General features: G+C 42.5%; 1 protein-coding gene across 1 annotated transcript; it reads left to right on the top strand.

Annotated features, from left to right (window-relative positions):
• Positions 1-1948: 1948 nt before the first annotated feature.
• LOC115107166 (protein shisa-6-like) lies at positions 1949-13888 on the top strand. Its single transcript, XM_065008461.1, has 3 exons — positions 1949-2962; positions 8290-8450; positions 13791-13888. The coding sequence occupies exons 1-3, from the start codon at positions 2430-2432 to the stop codon at positions 13886-13888; spliced, it is 792 nt and encodes a 263-aa protein (XP_064864533.1). The 5' UTR covers positions 1949-2429.
• Positions 13889-14291: the final 403 nt, after the last annotated feature.

Raw genomic sequence — 14291 nt, 5'->3', positions numbered from 1 at the left:
TAGCAAGTTGAGGTGACTAAACTGATTGGCGTAACCCTGGATTGTAAACTGTCACGGTCAAAACATGTTGATACAACAGTAGCTAAGATGGGAGAAGTCTGTCCATAAAGTCGCTGCTCTGCCTTTTTTGTCGCACCTGGATTACATAAAGAGGGACCTCGGAAAATGACAAATGGCTCAGAACAGGGCAGCAAAGCTGGCCCTTAAATGTGGACGGAGAGCTAACATTAATTATATGCATGTAAATCTCTCATGGCTCAAAGTTGAGGAGAGATTGACTTCATCACTACTTGTTTTTGTAAGAAGTGTTGTCATGCTGAATGCACCGTGGTGTCTGTTAAAACTACTTGGACACCCATGCATACACCACAAGACATGCCACCAGAGGTCTCTTCACAATCCCCAAGTCAAGAACAGACTATGGGAGGCGCACAGTACTACATAGAGCCATGAGTACATGGAACTCTATTCCACAGTACTACATAGAGCCATGACTACATGGAACTCTATTCCACAGTATTACATAGAGCCATGACGACATGGAACTCTATTCCACAGTATTACATAGAGCCATGACTACATGGAACTCTATTCCACATCAGGTAAATGATGCAAGAAGTAGAATCAGATTTGAATAAAAAACAGATAAAAATGCACCTTATAGAACAGCTGGGACTGGGAAGAGACACACACACACACACACACACACACACACACACACACACACACACACACACACACATACACACACATACACACACATACACACACACACAGGCACAGACACACATGATAAGACATGCACTCTACACACTTACACATGGATTTTGTATTATAGATATGTGGTAGTAGAGTAGTGGCCTGATGGACACTAAATGTGGTGTGAAAAGTGTTATGAAATATAATATTTTAAATTGTATATAACTGCCTTAATTAATGTTGCTGTAGCCCAGGAAGAGTAGCTGCTGCTTTGGCAGCAGCTAATGGGGATCCACAATTAAATACACCTATAAATATGTACATATCTACCTCAATTACCTCGTACCCCTGCACCTCGATTTGGTACTGGTACCCTGTGTATATAGTCAAGTTATCGTTACTCATTGTTTATTTATTATTACTTTTATTATTAGGCGTTATTACTTTTCTATGACGTATCTATTTGATTTATGTATGCATTGTTGGAAAGGGTCCGTCACTAAGCATTTCCCTGTTAGTCTACACCTGTTGTTTACGAAGCATGTGACGAATACATTTGGATTTGATTGATTTGACGTAAGAAAGCGCGAGGTAGATGAGGGAGGGAGATAAGGGAGGAAGGAGAGAAGAGGGTTCTCGAGCTGAGCTTTCATAGTTCAATCACTCTCCTCGCGCCAGACAGAGAACAAGTCAACGGGAATCTTGACCAGGGTAGGTTTCATCACCGTACGTTTTCTATCTTTGAACTATTGCGTGTGCCTCGCATTAACATATAGATAAATTAATCACATTGCGTTGTGTTGTGCTTTTTATGTAATATACAATTAATAACTTTTAAGTAAGTATAATACATTGAAATAGGCTATTCTTCGGCGATATTTTACTGAGTGAAAACACATATTTGGCTGCAATTAAAACCGTTTTGAATGTATTCGTTGTACTCTAGTCGAATTTTATTCTAAAACTTTAATGCATTTGGAAAGTTCCAGTTGCAATGGAATGTCTGTACATCGAACGGGGTTTAAACAAGCGCGTCTTGACTGCATGCAGCCGTTATGACAAGCCCAGAATCCCTGAATGTCAAACATTTCACGAAAAGGATGTGACAAAAATACCGCCGTTCAGAATAAATGATTGTGGTTTCCATCGCGTGGATAAATTGTTTGCTTTGATTAGACTTAACGCACTCCCCTTGACGTGTGGATAATGGCTCATGAAGCGTTTGGTTTGTTTCCTCTATAGCGCAACTTTCACCACAACAAGAAAATGTGAACACAAGCCCTGCCATGTAAAGACGACTCGACTCAAGGCGCCCCACATAAATCAGTACCTTAGACAGCGACACGCGGCCGTTATCAGCATCTCCAACCCAGCGGAAAGCACACAGTCCACTGCACTCGGCTGTCCTACCAGAGCGCAACCAAGGCATGCAGTTCCGTGAATGACGATTCTCTCTATCAGAGCGCAATGGGTTTCAGAAGCGCTGCTATTAATGATATACTTAATTAACTAATTGCGTCTTCCATACTGATGCTATTCATTCTTCTAGCCAGTATGGTAACAGTATCGATCGTGGGAGGACCAACGCGAGTGGCAGGTGACGAGGGTTGTAACAGCCTTGTTGGACTGAGAGCCTGAGAGCCTGAGAGCCCTATCACATTCACTTCACTACCAAGTCAGAGAAGATCACAAGCGTCGCGTCGGAAGTGAATTGACAGGTTAGACACACGATGGGGATAAGGCACCTTTTGCTGCTCCTCATATACCTGGATCCCCTGAGCGTTCTCTGCGCCGGGACAGGAGGCAAGAAGATGAAACCCGTGACCAAGCGGACTCCCAAGGCGAAAGACACCAACATCACCGCGGTGATCCCCACCGCTGCGCCGCAGAAGAATACGACCAAGGACTACGATACGTGCACGGGTTACTACGATGTGAGCGGACAATTTGACAGAGAGTTTGCGTGTAACAACACGGTTCACCGCTACTGCTGCGGGTCCTGCTTCCTGCGGTTCTGCTGCCAGGAAAAAGAAAAACGAGTGGATCAGTCAAGCTGTAAAAACTACAACAAGCCGGACTGGGTGAAAACGCCCCCCCCGTCGCCAGCCTCGACGGGACAGCCTTTTGACCCGAGTATGGACCAGACGAACACTGCGGTGTACATCACCTGTGGGATCATAGCTTTTATTTTAGTGGTGGGAGTTTCGGCTAAAGTTGCCTATGACAAAGCCACAGAGCCTCCTCAGGAAATGAATATCCATAGGTAAGTCAGAATGAATGACTTAATAAATGAATGAATGAATGAATGAATGAATGAATGAATGAATGAACGAACGAATGAATATACATGTCTGCTTGGGTGCAAAGCCCCGTTTTTTTGAAACATGATGAAACATGATCTGGTCTTTTATGTCTTGAGAGAAAAATGTCAATGTGGTTGAACATATCATTCTGTATTGAAGTCATGTTCGCATGCAGTATAAAATATATTTTATGGATAATCTGAGTGTGATAATTAACCTGACATATAATATAGTTCATATGGGTCTTATCCACAACCCCGGCAGTCTAAACCCTTATACTAAAAGGTCTGACCCTTGAACTAAGAAGACTAGTCGCACCTTGAAAATAATTGTTATGACAATTATGGGTCAGAGGTCAGAGTTCATTGGAACATGGTCACGTGAGATTGAACACATATTTGACCTCCATTTTACATAATGTACTGTGAGGTGGTGTGGTCACGTGTGTCTTCCTGGTAATGTAGGCTACAGATAAAGATGTTTCTATATGAAAAAACACTTGACTTTTAACCAGGTTGAGCTATGTCCTGCTTTATACAAATCCTTGTATCACCCACTACCAGAATGCTATTAAATCTGGTACACTAGGCTAGTTTACACACACAATAAATGATGTATATCGTTACAAACCAAAGAACCCCTATCTGTACTATTTAGAACCAGCATGTGTGTGTGCAAACTAGCCTAGTGTACCAGATGGCATTCTGGCATTTACTCTCAATTCCGTATATACAATTAAATATAATAAAAACAAATGCATATGCCATTTGGTGCTATAAAGAACCCTGCTCATAAGGTTCTAAATGGAACTTGTATGGTGCTATAAAGAACCCTGCTCATAAGGTTCTAAATGGAACTTGTATGGTGCTATAAAGAACCCTGCTCATACGGTTCTAAATGGAACTTGTATGGTGCTATAAAGAACCCTGCTCATAAGGTTCTAAATGGAACTTGTATGGTGCTATAAAGAACCCTGCTCCTAAGGTTCTAAATGGAACTTGTATGGTGCTATAAAGAACACTTTCCTATGGTTTTATGAAGAACCATTAGTTCTATATAGCACCAAAAAAGGGTTCCGCTATGGTTACAACCCTTTTTGGGGCCATATAGAATGCTTTTTTATGGTTCTTTATAGAACCATCATGGAAGAATGGTTCTCAATCTGAAATGTTCTTTGTAGATCATTTCGTGGAAGCATACATGGTTATTTGTTCTGTTCAGCCATATTATACTGTTAGACTTCCATAGGTGTTACTGTGTTAATTAGCAACTTAAGTGAGCAACCTCTTGAACAGCTTGGGGTCCATGAGAAAATAAATACAGAGTGATTTAATCAACCATTCTCAATTGATGCAAAACATTGTCGTTATAGAAGGTCATAAATAACACAACTCATTAGATAAACTTGGAATGAGACTCTCACTCACGGTTGCACCAAAAAAAGCAATGCGTAAACCACACCCCAAAATATTCTAATGAGCCTCCTCCCCTACATTTTAATTATCACTAAAAGAGCAAAGAATAATTTTGTGTACTGTAAGGAACCATTGAAGGGCTCAAATGGTTCTTCGAGTCATTATGGTTCCACATAGAACCATTAGCCTTCCCAAAGAACCCTTGAGGAACTTTTTTCTTTTTTTTTGTACACATGAAAGACCAAAGTAGAGGTGATTGCAGAGGTGTTCAAAGGGGAAATATTGACATGATTTGGGAAAGCTTGCATGTCAGTTGTGTGGTGAAGGACTGATCCTATTGATGTATATTTGATGTATTTTTTGTTGTTGTTGGTTGTTTCACTGCAGGTGTTGAGACAAATCTAGTTTCTGCATCATAACGTCAAGCCATGTGTAATACTATGGAGAGCACTGACAGTGCATCATCCCTTCAAATGCAAACAGATAAATCCAGACGTACAACAACGTCTATACACATTCCCCTCGTAAAATACTCAGAAAATGACAAGGCCTTTGCTATGTCAAAACAAACCCTATTGCCATAGACCATAAATTAGAAAATAAAACCTCTGATCCAACCCCTCTCACCCTGAGCTAACTCGAGTCCCATAGCAGCTATCACACCAACACGTTCTCTGTGGCGGCGGTGGTGGTGGTGGTGTGCATTCTCAGACTGCAGTGGTGAACTGACATGGGTTAAACAAGGCTATGTTGGAGTGGCGGTCTGCAGTTCTGTGTTTTCTCAGCTGTTTCCCGGCTCCCTCTGGGGCTTTGCAACCTTACGTTTAACCACAGACTAGTGGACAACACATGATGCTGGAGAGCACACATCAATGAGTAACCGCTGATACACATTGTAGTCTCCCGCTATGAAGCATGGTCTTTTTACACATGCGCGGCGCAACACTGGAGTAATCTAGAGACGTGTCAAAAATGTGTCACGCACAGGCGTCCCGGTGGAACGATATCAACGGAATGGTAACAAACACACCAAACACATGGTTTCCATGTGTTTAATACCATTCCATTCACTCCATTGTCATGAGCCGTTCTCCCCTCAGCAGCCTCCTGTTGTATAACATGAAGGTTTAAGTGTCATTGGAGTTGCCTGACACGTCTGCGTCACAGCAAATCCAATGATAAATACATAACTGCAAAACTCAGATGTGAAATAAATGAAAACAGGGACAGTATTTATAGAACAGGAAAGGTTACGCTGTACATATATTTGTCACGCACAAGGCTTTGAGCAATCGCAGCAATGCAAAACATAATTTGATTTCCTCCTCTTCAAAAAGCTCAGCCAGAAAAAAAACAACTATTGGTGTTATTTTCTGTCATGATGCTGTTGAGTTTTTCCGTTCCCTCTCTCCCCTCTCCTTCTCACCCTCGAGGGGTGCCATACCTCCGTATGCACCTCCTGAAAAACACTCCAATTCAACCCAATTATAACGGCTTCTCATAAACACAACTATGCTTCTCTTTCTGTTGTTAGTATATTTGTTACCTTCACTGTTTTGTTAGTAGAGTGGATATCCACACCCCCGCGGGGTGTGTTAATTAGCATAATACAAAACCCCATAGAATCTGTCCGTTTAAGTGAGACGTATCTATCTTAGGCTTGGGTCCTCAATCCACAGCATCTGACAATGCCGGTCTTCTGCATCTGTGGTGAAAGTTGGCAGAGCTACAGTGGGATTTGTCAGACCAGGAGACATGCCGAAAATGTAGTGCCAAAAAAGGGTTTAAATATGGGTAAAATAAATATAAAATAATTAGCTTATCTATCTTATATCTCTCAGATATAAGACAGACACTTCAAAACATACCTCCTTTTGATTTATTTTTTGGACGGTCTGTTTTGCCATATATGAATACAGTGGGGCAAAAAAGTATTTAGTCAGCCACCAATTGTGCAAGTTCTCCCACTTAAAAAGATGAGAGAGGCCTGTCATTTTCATCATAGGTACACTTCATCTATGACAGACAAAATGAGAAAAAAAATCCAGAAAATCACATTGTATTTAACAAATTTATTTGCAAATTATGGTGGAAAATAAGTATTTGGTCACCAACAAACAAGCAAGATTTCTGGCTCTCACAGACCTCTTTAAGAGGCTCCTCTGTCCTCCACTCGTTACCTGTATTAATGGCACCTGTTTGAACTTGTTATCAGTATAAAAGACACCTGTCCACAACCTCAAACAGTCACACTCCAAACTCCACTATGGCCAAGACCAAAGAGCTGTCAAAGGACACCAGAAACAAAATTGTAGACCTGCACCAGGCTGGGAAGACTGCATCTGCAATAGGTAAGCAACTTGGTTTGAAGAAATCAACTGTGGGAGCAATTATTAGGAAATGGAAGACATACAAGACCACTGATAATCTCCCTCGATCTGGGGCTCCACGCAAGATCTCATCCCGTGGGGTCAAAATGATCACAAGAACGGTGAGCAAAAATCCCAGAACCACACAGGGGGACCTAGTGAATGACCTGCAGAGAGCTGGGACCAAAGTAACAAAGCCTACCATCAGTGACACACTACGCCGCCAAGGACTCAAATCCTGCAGTGCCAGACGTGTCCCCCCTGCTTAAGCCAGTACATGTCCAGGCCCGTCTGAAGTTTGCTAGAGAGCATTTGGATGATCCAGAAGAAGATTGGGAGAATGTCATATGGTCAGATGAAACCAAAATAGAACGTTTTGGTAAAAACTCAACTCGTCGTTTTTGGAGGACAAAGAATGCTGAGTTGCATCCAAAGAACACCATACCTACTGTGAAGCATGGGGGTGGAAACATCATGCTTTGGGGCTGTTTTTCTGCTAAGGGACCAGGACGACTGATCCGTGTAAAGGAAAGAATGAATGGGGCCATGTATCATGAGATTTTGAGTGAAAACCTCCTTCCATCAGCAAGGGCATTGAAGATGGAACGTGGCTGGTTCTTTCAGCATGACAATGATCCCAAACACACTGCCCGGGCAACGAAGGAGTGGCTTCGTAAGAAGCATTTCAAGGTCCTGGAGTGGCCTAGCCAGTCTCCAGATCTCAACCCCATAGAAAATCTTTGGAGGGAGTTGAAAGTCTGTGTTGCCCAGCAACAGCCCCAAAACATCACTGCTCTAGAGGAGATCTGCATGGAGGAATGGGCCAAAATACCAGCAACAGTGTGTGAAAACCTTGTGAAGACTTACAGAAAACGTTTGACCTCTGTCATTGCCAACAAAGGGTATATGACAAAGTATTGAGATAAACTTTTGTTATTGACCAAATACTTATTTTCCACCATAATTTGCAAATTAATTAATTAAAAATCCTACAATGTGATTTTCTGGATTTCTTTTTTCATTTTGTCTGTCATAGTTGAAGTGTACCTATGATGAAAATTACAGGCCTCTCATTTTTTAAGTGGGAGAACTTTCACAATTGGTGGTTGACTAAATACTTTTTGGCCCCACTGTATGTTATTCAATGTGTTTCTATGGGGTAATAGCAGTAACACCAAATTCAATATTTCATAAATATATATTTTTTCAAAAACAAATTATACTATACAGTGTTCCTAAAATTCCAAATCAAATATCTAAATGATCCTTATCATGACCTACTCATATGTTAGCACAGTAGAAACCCATATCCGGGCCCTTATACCCCAGGGGGGTTTATAATGGTTCGCTATAACCATTCAGTGCCAAGAAAAAAATGAACTCTCACTCACCTTGGAAACGTAAATGCTTGGAGAAGTGACCTAAATAGACGTATCAGTGACTTTTGGTGCACAAACTTTTTTTTTTTATCAGAACCTGCCATTTTCTTCTCTGTGTCCACAGGGCCCTTGCAGACATCCTGAGGCAACAGGGGCCCATTCCCATATCGCAATATGACTGTGAGAACTTTTCAGCCATGAACGGCTCTCCCAAAGACAACACTCCTCAACAAACCTCCTCCAAGAACCACTACACCCCTGTCCACCAGTCCAAGTCCAACCACGGTAAATATCTTCAAAGACACATTGGTGAAGTGTTATATTGGGTGAAGTGTGCGAATGTGTTGGTGCATAATCACTATGTTTCCAGTAGCGCTGCGTGGGTACAATCACTGGGAAAACCGAGCCACGATTGTTTTTCTCTCCATATTGCAACCTATGCGTTGTGATAATTGCGTTGTTTGCTCTATCACCTGTTAGTTCATATGCCTTGACATCGTGATATATAGACCTAATGCAGAAACAATAAGAAGACACAGTGGCAGAATAAATTCAACCACACCTTTGTTTCATCACAAAACCATAGAGCAACCAACCTCTCTCTGGTGGAGTCCACAAAGCATACTGCACGTTACAGTTACATGACCTACAGCAACCTCTGTCTGGTGGTCCACAAAGCATACTGCACGTTACAGTTACATGACCTACAGCGACCTCTGTCTGGTGGAGTCCACAAAGCATACTGCACGTTACAGTTACATGACCTACAGCGACCTCTGTCTGGTGGAGTCCACAAAGCATGTTACAGTTACATGGCACCTCTGTCTGGTTACAGTTACATGACCTACATGACCTACAGCAACCTCTGTCTGGTGGAGTCCACAAAGCATACTGCATGTTACAGTTACATGACCTACAGCGACCTCTGTCTGGTGGAGTCCACAAAGCATACTGCATGTTACAGTTACATGACCTACAGCGACCTCTGTCTGGTGGAGTCCACAAAGCATACTGCATGTTACAGTTACATGACCTACAGCGACCTCTGTCTGGTGGAGTCCACAAAGCATACTGCATGTTACAGTTACATGACCTACAGCGACCTCTGTCTGGTGGAGTCCACAAAGCATACTGCATGTTACAGTTACATGACCTACAGCAACCTCTGTCTGGTGGAGTCCACAAAGCATACTGCACGTTACAGTTACATGACCTACAGCAACCTCTGTCTGGTGGAGTCCACAAAGCATACTGCACGTTACAGTTACATGACCTACAGCAACCTCTGTCTGGTGGAGTCCACAAAGCATACTGCATGTTACAGTTACATGACCTACAGCAACCTCTGTCTGGTGGTCCACAAAGCATACTGCACGTTACAGTTACATGACCTACAGCGACCTCTGTCTGGTGGAGTCCACAAAGCATACTGCATGTTACAGTTACATGACCTACAGCGTGGTCAAGCAAGGTAATGTTTCTGACATTTTCAGACTATTAAACAACTATTGATTTAGAACCACAGAGAGTTACCGCAAGTCCCAAAGAAACCAGGAGCTGCCTCCACTATTCCAGCACCATTTTAACTACAATATTTCAACATCATCAAATCACCTCTGCCTAGTCCAATACAGTGACAACTAAAAGATTCACAAAACAATTTAGTCCATTCAATGTACGCTAAATATCATACTGTCCATGGTACTAACTTCTCTGTGTGTGTGTGTGTGCTTGCAAGAAGAAAAAAAAATATTGACTCACCCTACATCTCTCTTTCATGTTGCCGAAATGGTCTCACTCTGTCATACAGTACACACTTTTAGTTGTTGTTATCATAGGCTACCTGGCTAAAATGCTTGCTCTCTAGACTAACTTCCTTTCATGGGCAACAATTAGCCAGATAGTTAACATTAGCCTACTTCCATCAGGCCAGGGGCATAATGTATAAATTAATGGTTGGATCGGATTCGCCATTATAATCATTGGCCAGTACGAAGAATTAAGTAAAACCACAAGTCCAAATCCCTATTCCTCTATGGCTAATTTAGGAAATAGATTGTTTTAGTTAGCTCGCTAGCCTTTGGAGGACAACACAACGAGATGCAACAATTACATTTATTTCTGTCAACAACGACATTTGGCTTTTGATGTGATAGGTTGTGAAGCCAAATCCAAACTGGATTCCCTTGTTACTTTATTTTGGTGCGCCAGGATCATTCACAGTTGAGCTGAATGCTGATTGGCTATTATTTTATTATTTTTGTTCATCAATGCTATGCTGGCTTCTCTTGCATTGAATGCTACTGGCGGCAACAATGTCATACCCTTTTGGACCAGACGCATCAGCTAAATGGTGTGTACACATCGAGACAGAGGGGGCGCTGTTTCGCTTGCTTGGATGCTTTCTCCGGTCAGATACATTCAGCCTCTTGCGAATTAAAGGAAAATTATAAAATACAGAGAGATGAAAGATACATATTTTTTTGGGGGTGGGGGGGTGGGGGGGTAAGCCAGGCTTTCATTGGAATCCATGAGTAGATACCACTGTGTGCTTCATTACTTTGTGTGTGTGTGTGTTTATATGAGCCGTTGTGTGTTTATTCAGTTTCTGTGTGTATGAGAGCACACATTGTGTGTTTATTCAGTTTCTGTGTGTATGAGAGCACACATTGTGTTTATTCAGTTTCTGTGTGTGAGAGCACACATGGTGTTTATTCAGTTTCTGTGTGTGAGAGCACACACGGTGTTTATTCAGTTTCTGTGTGTGAGAGCACACACAGTGTTTATTCAGTTTCTGTGTGTGAGAGCACACACAGTGTTTATTCAGTTTCTGTGTGTGAGAGCACACATGGTGTTTATTCAGTTTCTGTGTGTGAGAGCACACACGGTGTTTATTCAGTTTCTGTGTGTGAGAGCACACACAGTGTTTATTCAGTTTCTGTGTGTGAGAGCACACACAGTGTTTATTCAGTTTCTGTGTGTGAGAGCACACACACTGTGTTTATTCAGTTTCTGTGTGTGAGAGCACACACTGTGTCCACAGCTGCGTTCCCTGTCAGTGGTGTAATCTCTTATGTAGACATCCCATAATCATCCAATTTGTGCAAGAGAGAGAAAGGTAGGGTTAGAGACAGAAGAGAGAGAAAGGTAGGGTTAGAGACAGAAGAGAGAGAAAGGAAGGGTTAGAGACAGTAGAGAGAGAAAGGTAGGGTTAGAGACAGTAGAGAGAGAAAGGTAGGATTAGAGACAGTAGAGAGAGAAAGGTAGGGTTAGAGACAGTAGAGAGAGAAAGGTAGAGTTAGAGACAGTAGAGAGAGAAAGGTAGGGTTAGAGACAGTAGAGAGTGAAATGTAGGGTTAGAGACAGTAGAGAGAGAAAGGTAGGGTTAGAGACAGTAGAGAGAGAAAGGTAGGGTTAGAGACAGTAGAGAGAGAAAGGTAGGGTTAGAGACAGTAGAGAGAGAAAGGTAGGGTTAGAGACAGTAGAGAGAGAAAGGTAGGGTTAGAGACAGTAGAGAGAGAAAGGTAGGGTTAGAGACAGTAGAGAGAGAAAGGTAGGGTTAGAGACAGTAGAGAGTGAAAGGTAGGGTTAGAGACAGTAGAGAGAGAAAGGTAGGGTTAGAGACAGTAGAGAGAGAAAGGTAGGGTTAGAGACAGTAGAGAGAGAAAGGTAGGGTTAGAGACAGTAGAGAGAGAAAGGTAGGGTTAGAGACAGTAGAGAGAGAAAGGTAGGGTTAGAGACAGTAGAGAGAAAGGTAGAGTTAGAGACAGTAGAGAGAGAAAGGTAGGGTTAGAGACAGAAGAGAGAGAAAGGTAGGGTTAGAGACAGAAGAGAGAGAAAGGAAGGGTTAGAGACAGAAGAGAGAGAAAGGTAGGGTTAGAGACAGTAGAGAGAGAAAGGTAGGGTTAGAGACAGAGAAAAAGAGAGAGAAAGGTAGGGTTAGAGACAGTAGAGAGAGAAAGGTAGGGTTAGAGACAGTAGAGAGAGAAAGGTAGGGTTAGAGACAGTAGAGAGTGAAATAGGGTTAGGGTTAGAGACAGTAGAGAGAGAAAGGTAGGGTTAGAGACAGTAGAGAGAGAAAGGTAGGGTTAGAGACAGTAGAGAGAGAAAGGTAGGGTTAGAGACAGTAGAGAGAGAAAGGTAGGGTTAGAGACAGTAGAGAGAGAAAGGTAGGGTTAGAGACAGTAGAGAGAGAAAGGTAGGGTTAGAGACAGTAGAGAGAGAAAGGTAGGGTTAGAGACAGTAGAGAGAGAAAGGTAGGGTTAGAGACAGTAGAGAGAGAGAAAGGTAGGGTTAGAGACAGTAGAGAGAGAAAGGTAGGGTTAGAGACAGTAGAGAGAGAAAGGTAGGGTTAGAGACAGTAGAGAGAGAAAGGTAGGGTTAGAGACAGTAGAGAGAGAAAGGTAGGGTTAGAGACAGTAGAGAGAGAAAGGTAGGGTTAGAGACAGTAGAGAGAAAGGTAGAGTTAGAGACAGTAGAGAGAGAAAGGTAGGGTTAGAGACAGTAGAGAGAGAAAGGTAGGGTTAGAGACAGTAGAGAGAGAAAGGTAGGGTTAGAGACAGTAGAGAGAGAAAGGTAGGGTTAGAGACAGTAGAGAGAGAAAGGTAGGGTTAGAGACAGTAGAGAGAGAAAGGTAGAGTTAGAGACAGTAGAGAGAAAGGTAGAGTTAGAGACAGTAGAGAGAAAGGTAGGATTAGAGACAGTAGAGAGAGAAAGGTAGGGTTAGAGACAGTAGAGAGCGAGAGGAATAGAGACAGTAGAGAGAGAGAGACGGAGAGAGAGGGAGAGAGACAGTAGAGAGAGAGACGGAGAGAGAGAGAGGGAGAGAGACAGTAGAGAGACAGAGGGAGAGAGCAGAGAGAGAGACAGAAAGAGGGCCAGTCAGTGTAGATAACTGTGGCTAGCAAGGGAACTGGGCCGGGCAATCTCTGGCAGGGTGGAAACGTTAGACGCTGGCACACAGAGACCGCAGCGAGACCGTGACCGCTCGGCACGTGGAGTAACATGATTCGACCACACGGCTGGGAAGTGGGAACAGAACACCACTGACAGGGTGTACTCTGGGATATGGGCTCTCTGAAGAGATACAGTTAACGTGAGACAGCTTTGTGGTTGCAGGATTGTGAAGCAGGTCTGAGTCGAGAGAGAGGGAGAGGGAGAGGGAGAGGGAGAGACAGAGACAGAGACAGAGGGAGAGAGAGAGAGACGGAGAAAGGTGTTTGAGAGATACACAGTGAGACAGAAAGACGATTGAGAGAGGAAGAGACTGAGGCTGTATCCGAATAATCGTACTTGCAGTCTAAATAGTAGGCAGTGAGGGGAAAAAAGTATTTGATCCCCTGCTGATTTTGTACGTTTGCCCACTGACAAAGAAATTATCAGACTATAATTTTAATGGTAGGTTTATTTGAACAGTGAGAGACAGAATAAAAAAATAAAAATAAAAAAACGCATGTCAAAAATGTTATAAATTGATTTGAGGGAAATAAGTATTTGACCCCCTCTCAATCAGAAAGATTTCTGGCTCCCAGGTGTCTTTTATACAGGTAACGAGCTGAGATTAGAGCACACTCTTAAAGGGAGTGTCAATCTGTCAACTGTCTGTCAACTGTCAATCTCCCTCAGCCTGGGACTCCATGCAAGATCTCACCTCGTGGAGTTGCAATGACCATGAGAACGGTGAGGAATCAGTCCAGAACTACACGGGAGGATCTTGTCAATGATCTCAAGGCAGCTGGGACCATAGTCACTAAGAAAACAATTGGGGGAGTCTAGTATTAGATTATACATTCTCAGTATGGGGGAGTCTAGTATTAGATTGTACATTCTCAGTATGGGGGAGTCTAGTATTAGATTAGACATTCTCAGTATGTTTGAGTCTAGTATTAGATTATACATTCTCAGTATGGGGGAGTCTAGTGATAGATTACACATTCTCAGTATGGGGGAGTCTAGTGATAGATTACACATTCTCAGTATGTTTGAGTCTAGTATTAGATTATACATTCTCAGTATGGGGGAGTCTAGTATTAGATTATACATTCTCAGTATGGGGGAGTCTAGTATTAGATTATACATTCTCAGTGTGGGGGAGTCTAGTGATAGATTACACATTCTCAGTATGGG

The sequence above is a fragment of the Oncorhynchus nerka genome, linkage group LG23 (genome assembly GCF_034236695.1).
Source record: "Oncorhynchus nerka isolate Pitt River linkage group LG23, Oner_Uvic_2.0, whole genome shotgun sequence".
NCBI classification, from domain to species: Eukaryota; Metazoa; Chordata; class Actinopteri; order Salmoniformes; family Salmonidae; genus Oncorhynchus; species Oncorhynchus nerka.
The sequence above is the reverse complement of the archived record's forward strand: the minus strand, read 5'-3'. Positions and strand labels throughout refer to the sequence as shown.